At 36.4% G+C, this 8,058-nt stretch overlaps 1 protein-coding gene across 2 annotated transcripts in view; it reads right to left on the bottom strand.

Annotated features, from left to right (window-relative positions):
* Positions 1 to 1,642: 1,642 nt before the first annotated feature.
* The window catches only part of LOC121425483 (trafficking protein particle complex subunit 9-like), a 28,565-nt gene continuing 22,149 nt past the window's right edge, over positions 1,643 to 8,058 (bottom strand). For both annotated transcript variants that reach the window (XM_041621555.1, XM_041621563.1), the window contains 5 exons: positions 6,656 to 6,769; positions 6,205 to 6,346; positions 5,237 to 5,429; positions 4,539 to 4,663; positions 1,643 to 3,135 (listed from right to left, as the gene is read on the bottom strand). In XM_041621555.1, the coding sequence (XP_041477489.1) occupies positions 2,938 to 3,135; positions 4,539 to 4,663; positions 5,237 to 5,429; positions 6,205 to 6,346; positions 6,656 to 6,769 (772 nt within the window). In that variant the 3' untranslated portion in view covers positions 1,643 to 2,937. The remainder of the gene's footprint in view (positions 3,136 to 4,538; positions 4,664 to 5,236; positions 5,430 to 6,204; positions 6,347 to 6,655; positions 6,770 to 8,058) is intronic.

Below are 8,058 nucleotides of genomic sequence, written 5' to 3'. Positions count from 1 at the left end.
TTTAATTAATAAACTCTCAATAAGGTCTTAAAGACCATATCAGAAGCCTAACCAACTATACATTATCAAACATGCTAACTAGGACAATTTTCAACCGTATCCGTAATGCTATTTTTAGTTGAAAAAGTGTTGTTTATAACGGTACGATTTTTAGTATCAGAGGGACAGAATTTTAGAGAATGCTTTTAGCATTTTTACTTTACATGCATGTTTTTCATGAAAATCATATCTATCACGCACTGTATTGTATGCTTCTTCCTATAGATATTGTGGCACATGGCACGGCTGTGTGAGTGAAAATCTTTTCTTCCATGTTTTCCATTTCAATAACCATGGCTCAGAATTGTTATGAATCATTAATTCAGGCATGATATTATTCTGATTTAAATCAGGTGTGCTGGCTCTGACTGTTCATAGAATTTTCATCTGACCTTAGGAAGCATTTTTGCTTAGTCCCAGGCATAACAATTGTGTATCTCAACAACTGCTAATTGGAACTTAAGGTGAAGTGACCTTTCAATTCCTTGCTCAAAAATCAATAATTAGTCAATTAACCAACAATATCATGTAGGATTTATTCAATTCAATCCTCATAAATGTACACGTAAATGTACACTGTAGACCCAATTTTCTTAAATATTTTGAAGAAGAAACATTTATGTAAAGATACCACCCGGGGGGGCCACTTCCATTCACGAGTGGATACCATGCGCGACCATGGGGTCTCAAAAAGCACCCTAAACACATGATTTCCAGTATTCTGAAAATGCTCCCATTAACAAGTATTGGCGAGTGAAACCCTACCCTTAACAAGTATTGGAAACAAAATGATACTCTTGGCAAATATTCCCTGAAATGAACCCCTAAACAAGTAAAGGAATTTTTCATTGTTACGGGTCCTTTGGTCGTCGGCTTTACCTTATTTGGTTTAGTACGACCCCACCTTCTACATCTCGCACAAGTCGGACTCTAAACACGAAGTGTTGGGGCAAAAGGACATCCTTTATAAAAAATTTTAATTTTGTTTTATCATCTCTGCAAATTCGATCCTAGACACGTAATTTTCCTAGTGAAATGATACCCTTTTTTCATTATTTTTGTGCTTTGACACCCTTATCACGTTACGTACATAACGTGCCCTATCGTGAAAAAGACATCCTTTTGACGTGTTTTTTTGGTCGCGCATGGTATCCACTCGTCAATGTAAGTGCCCCCCCCCCCGGGAGATACCATCATACATTAATGTCCAGTGTCCTCCCCATCCCTTTTCTATGGCAACCTTTGTATCAATAATTAATTATTCAATAATTACAAATTTAATTTCAATTTTAAAAAGGCAATTCAATTCAAGAATGTGGTCATGTGGTCAAACAGTAGTTGCCTTTGTTTTAAGAAGCAAATTGATGAAAGTCAAGATATTAATAACTTTAAAAAAGATGAAGTAACTAATATGTAGGGCCTATCATACAGAACGTGTTTCAGTGACAACTGCGAGTCAAAGCCTTACACTGCGTTTGTGTAGCGGGCCCAGTCTGCTACAGAAGTGGTAGCCAGAAGTAAACATGCACTGTTCATATGTGTAATTCGTGAAGTTGTGTTACGATTGCAAGTGCGATCGAGGGAGGTTTTTTGACAATTTGGAATTAAAAATGAGTTTGATTTTCCCTCATACTCTCAGGTATTGTTCCTTGTATGCATCAAGAGTAATACATAAAAATTACATAAAATTCATAAACTGCTGAGCATATATAGACTCATTTTGCGAAAAAAGCAAGTGCCGGCTCTAACGTATAGCTATGCCATACGAGAGATGAAAATTGTTCGTTCTTTACAAATTGACTACTTTTCGGTCACTAAGACAGGACTGTTACTATCTAGTGGCTAGTTACGCTTTAGCAGCTTATTCCTCCCCACACTTTCAGTGCCACTGAGTGACTGACCATCCTTTTTAAAACAGAACGGGGAAGGATGCTGCCAAGAATGTGAATGCTTAGAGTTTACCTGTCTGCTGTGCCGGTGTAGACTTTGTGTTGTATATTTTTTGTTTGTTTTGTTTTATTTTGCTTGTTTCCTTTTTTTTTAATGTTGATGGTTTGTTTTGATGTTGGTATTTGTTTCATTGTTTGTTTAGTTTATATGAGTGTAGGGGGACAGGGGTCTGGTTTATTTAAATTCATTTGATATGATTTTATTCATTCTGTACAATGTAGCATGAAATAGACTTGGGTTCCATGCTGGCCCCTTTTAGAAGTTTACAAGTTTTCACTGTCTATTAGGAATTATTCAGGTAGTAAGCTATGATCATTTATGTAAATAGGATGGCTGTATCTTAAAGCTTTTATAAGCTTTACACTGGCATATAATTTATTCATTCATTTATTATTTGCTTTCTGATAAGATCTTTAAATCTTGAGTTCAGGTGGTGGGATTTAATCAAATGACAGGATTTATCGAAAGTGAACAGAATGGAAGGTGGAGAGAACGAGAAACTTCTACTGCCAGTATTTTGATGTAGCCTGACACAACAATTGTTCTTTTGTCTTGATCAAGCTGATATAGCAGGATTTTTTCAATAAACTATTTGAGATTGGCCTTAGAAGTATCCACATTATGGAAAAATTACCGGTGAAAACACATTTAAAAGTAATGCTGTTCACATGAGTTATAATGGCCATAATTATTATGAACTCAGCCATTAGAAAAAAATACTGAAAAAATTCCACGATTTCACAAAATTCATGAGTTGGAATCAAAAGTATTGGCAGATATGGATTTTATTTCAATTTATTTTATTTTATTTTTTTTTTGGGAGGGGGAATGGCATAGTGCAGCAATTTTTATTAATTAATATCATATCATAGAGCACATAATTTCAGTCATTTACACCATGTAAAAAAAATGTAACTGTGCAATATTTCTTCACATGTGAATGCATCCTCACTGTACCTGCACCTCGACCGGTGGCCTGTACTTCCACACTCTCTCCTCCCTCTCTAATACTATGCTGTGCTGTGTGTTAGATGAGATGGGTTCAGACTGGTGATTTAACTCTTTGAATGTGATTCCTACCTTGTAGATGCCGTGATAGAGGAACATGAAGGTGCATTCGTGACTAGCAGACTGGTTACTGTCAAACTAGAGGAGACAAAGAAAGTAAAGACGAAAGTTGAAATATCAATGAAGATGATTATCTCTTTAACATGCCAAAGTCAGCAAATGTAAGAACAGCACATCTCCCAAACTTTAAAGGTAAAAAGTAGAAATCCAGGGGCTCAAAGTCCATGATTTTGAGATAGGCATGTTCAGAGGTAAAGGTTTATTATTTCTTTTACGGAGAGTGCATTAATCTTTTAAGATTCAATTTGAAAAGGACTCAAGGGAAATATTACAATTATTCAGTGGAGCCAGCTAACTCCTTGTCCCATTGAAAGACATTCTTCATCTCAGCTTCGTACACTTTTGGCCATGAAGACCTAGATGATGTTTTTACCATACCAGGCAATGTATGAATTACATGCAGTACATTACATAGTAATTATTTGTAATAAAATTATTTCTACCATGTGAGGTGGACATCACTAACCAGTATTTCTGGATAAGTATACATATATGGCATCCAAATATCCCTGAACACAGACAATGTTATTGTTTCGATACCCATACACCAACAATATTCCCTATGTTGCATAATTTAAAGATAAATGAAAGTAGTTGCAGTAAACACTAATTTCACGAGAAAGTCTGTATAACCAGGCTTAATTGTCATTATATCATCGAGGATCTAGATCCGGAACAGTTACATAAACTGAACTTTGTGAAATCTTGAAATCTACGCTGAAAATGTTCAGACTGAAGATCACCAACACAGAGAAGCGCATGTGGGACAGTGTATCATTATTGCTTTGAATGTCGGCCCGACGCTGGACCCGAATCCCGTGCTTATTTGCTAATTTCTCAGCAATTACACAATTTCTTCCACAATTCTTTGGCACACATTTTTTTTTTTTACAAACAGACATTTTGGTGGTCAATTCATTGGATTCTGTAGGAACCTATTTTGAAATCGTTACCACAACTGGCATTTATCTTTAATCACATAACTTGATGGTGATTCTGTGGTTGGTGTTATAATTTACTTCACCGCTAGGAAAGAATGAATGCTTGCAAAAGTATGCAATTAAATAAGAGCTTTATATCCTCTCTGAGGGACCTGTTTATGAGGAGTAATACTGTCCAAACCCATGACACATCAACATAAAAGTAACTGTTCTTCAAATAAGGAATCATTCCATCTACAATTTGCTAATTTCTAAGAACTGTAATGCAGACATTGCCATTCTGCAAAGTGTGCCTGTCATGCCTGAACCTGGACACAAAAGTGTATGCTGAATACAATTTGGAAGGATAAAAACAATCCAAGGGTCATTTTAAAAAAAAAATCATTATTTAGGCTAAAATCTGCTATTAAAATAGCATTGTCACTGAATGGATGCTGCACAATCCGTTAGACACCTTCAAAATCTGTTGGTAATTCTTACCTGTTCTATGACTCTTGAGGTAGTTCCTAAACAAGTTACTTTATCAGTTGGATTCATCTCCTTCTTTTCATTCTCATGATCCAAGTAGACAAATGTACTCAGCTCAACTGGGCCAACACATGAATCTACAAATAAACATTTGAACAAAATAGGGGAAATGTTTATTTGGGATATACAGAAATACCCCAAAAGTTGTACAACAAACTTCAAAATATTTCCACACCTTCACATTTAATAAAAAAAAAGGAGGATAGTGTTTGCACCATAGTAGTATAAAACTACCACAAAATGTTCATTTCACTTCCTGGATAATCATATTTCACAATGACTCTCATGGGTCGATGGGTGTGTGTTGTTTTAGGGGTGGCTGTCCAAATTCCATGCAAGCACTTCAATTTTCTAGTTCTGTTTCTGATGGGCTTCAACATAAACTCCGCTGGAAAGCAAAATACAGGCATGATTCAATAATTCAAGAAAAAAAAAGTGAATTTCTGGAGTGGAGTTTAGTTGTTTTTTAAATATTCCTCTGTTAAAAACTCTTGAAATCTCACTTGAAATGTTCTGAGGGTAAAGGAATTTCTGACATGGGTTGGACAGCAGTTTCATTCACTGAATGAACAAGGGTATGGTTAATATTTCTAACTGTCCATTACAGAACAAATTTTCTTGAATATTTCTTTAAATGGAATGGCACTTACCTGTTTTACTTGTGACCGAGACAGCTATGTTTAGAGGTTCCCCCTGGTTAGCAGTGACTGGTTCTCCTACCATGTGAGCCTCACCGTTGATCTGAACATCCCACCAAACAGGGAAAGGTACAATGTTGTCTAATTCCTCTTGAGATAACCTGAGACCCTCCACAGACGCATCCCCATGTTTGCCATTGATGGGGTGAGGCAAGATTGTCAAGGAGAATACTTTGTAAAAGTGAATTTTGAAAAATGTGCATAAATTAACATTTAATGAGTTTCAAAATTCTTTGTAGAAGTTTTGAGTCATATAAAGCAAACAGAATAGAAATGACAAAGAAGAAGCATTTTGAAATTGTGGATGGATGACAGACGACAGATGATGGACGCCACGCCACGGCATAAGCTCATTTGGCCCTTTGGGCCAGATGAACTAAAATTGAACAAATGTTTATTTATATTGCATAAATCAGGCTTCCATAATCCAAATTCTCTTTTGCAGAATAGATTCTTGTGGTCTCAAGAAATTTACATTTAAATTTTAAGCAGGCTTTTGCAGGGAACACTCGACTTCATCAGTTATGTATTTGATCTAATATATTACATCCATGATTCTAAGTTCACAAAGGCTTATTCAGACATGGTGCAATGAAACTCAGACTCGGAAAAAGCAACAACTTGGTCAAAGAGATAATCGGATCTGAAAGTCACAAAAATAAATCAAAGAGAAGGGGGACATTCAGGCCTAAAAAACCCATTTGTTTGCTGTAATGGAGGTACAAAAATGGATTGATAGATGTTCTACTGCGCCATTCATCAGCAAACAAGAAAACAAAAGGAAAGTAGGCAAAAGAATGAAAATTAGGGTTGGTCGGCACATTTTTTAGGGATTTGCAATCAAAAACTTGCCATAAAGGAGAAAAAAAAGCAATAGCTATTAACGCTCAAGAATTAATTGCCTTTGTTTGAAAGGATATACATTGCCACCTGATGTCCACCATGGTTGCTAGCTGTGCTGAAAACATATGAAGCTGAGGATCCTCCATCACATAGGAGAACTCAGAACTCTCGTTCACGGCTTGAGTATCCAGCTCAAACCGATCCACTCGTACTGCCATCCTAAAAACCAATAAAACCATTTAGTTTTCATAGCTTAGGTTCATGTCTCAAAGTGACTAAAATACTTCTCACCTTTCACCATGATCCTAATTGTGTAACATATTAACTAAGATTCTTTTAACTTTCATCTTAGGAAATCTACAGGAATCCTTCTCAGTCTCTTTTCCTTGCTAATTCTACCTTTTCGTATTAGACAAAATAGAGATAATGAGAGCCGCTGCAACAGACGATGAACTGGATTCCAGGGAAAGACGCAGCGCAGAATTTTTTATGGTGTCTTACAAAGGACAAAAAAATGAATAAAGTTACCTCTTTGTCTTCTGACTCTCTATTGCTACCTCACAGTTCTCCTCTCCGTATTGCACTTTTAAATCTTGAAGAGTAGCATTCATTGCATCAAGCACCAAATGGAAATGTCTGGGACTGCAAATCAAAATCAGAAATTGAAAGGTGATACCCCCAAAAAATGTTGAGATGGGCAGTAAGAGATAGGTTGAGTGAAACAGTGAGATAAAGAAAGAGGGAGAAAGATAGAAAGATAAGTGTGAGGGGTTTTTGAGAGAGCAGTATCACAATTCAGGAACAAGTGGAATGCCTCTGGCCGTCTCACCTGCATCACGCGGTTCAATATAGCAGCAGTGCTGACTTGAATACTACTCTAACTCGCACAAGATGTTCAGTGATACATGGTTACTCTTATGTCCACTTTTTATGAACTAGACCAATAAACTTACAGATATGATGGTTATTCAACAAAAAAACCCAACATGGCCAAAGTTCATTGACCTTACATGACCTTTGACCTTGATCATGTGACCTGAAACTGGAACAGGATGTTCAGTGATACTTGATTACTCTTATGTACAAGTTTCATGAATCAGATCCATAAACTTTCAAAGTTATGATGGTAATTCAACAGATACACCCAATTCAGCCAAAGTTCATTGACCTTTGACCTTGGACATGTGACCTGAAACGCGCACAGGATGTTCAGTGATACTTGATTACTCTAATGTTCAAGTTTAATGAACTAGACCAATAAACTTTCAAAGTTATGATGGTAATTCAACAGATACCCTGATTCGGCCAAAGTTCATTGACCCTAAATGACCTTTGACCTTAATCATGAGACCTGAAACTTGCACAAAATGTTCAGTGATGCTTGATTACTATTATGTCCAAGTTTCATGAATCAGATCCATAAAGTTTCAAAGTTATGATGGAAATTCAACAGATATCCCCAATTCGGCCAAAGTTCATTGACCCTAAATGACCTTTGACCTTGATCATGTGACGTGAAACTCATACAGGATGTTCAGTGATACTTAATTAACCTTATGGCCAAGTTTTATTAACTAGGTCCATATACTTTAGAAGTTATGATGTCATTTCAAAAACTTAACCTCAGGTTAAGATTTGATGTTGACGCCGCCGCCGCCGCCGCCGCCGCCACCGCCGTCGCCGTCGGAAAAGCGGCGCCTATAGTCTCACTTTGCTTCGCAGGTGAGACAATAAAAATGCATTATAAAAATAATTTTTTCAAGGTTGTGAAAAGAACAATTTCTAACATCCTCAAACAGTTATTTATCATTTCACTTATTCATTTTATCTATTTATTTTTTATTTCATTTTTTCATTCATTCTTTTTTTTTTTTGGGGGGGGGGGTGAGGATGTGTAATAAAAGGTGTCTACGGGATTGTAGTTTATCTCA

Source organism: Lytechinus variegatus, chromosome 1 (assembly GCF_018143015.1).
Source record: "Lytechinus variegatus isolate NC3 chromosome 1, Lvar_3.0, whole genome shotgun sequence".
In the NCBI taxonomy this organism is placed as follows: Eukaryota; Metazoa; Echinodermata; class Echinoidea; order Temnopleuroida; family Toxopneustidae; genus Lytechinus; species Lytechinus variegatus.
Note: the sequence above shows the minus strand (reverse complement) of the source record. Positions and strands in the feature narration are given on the sequence as shown.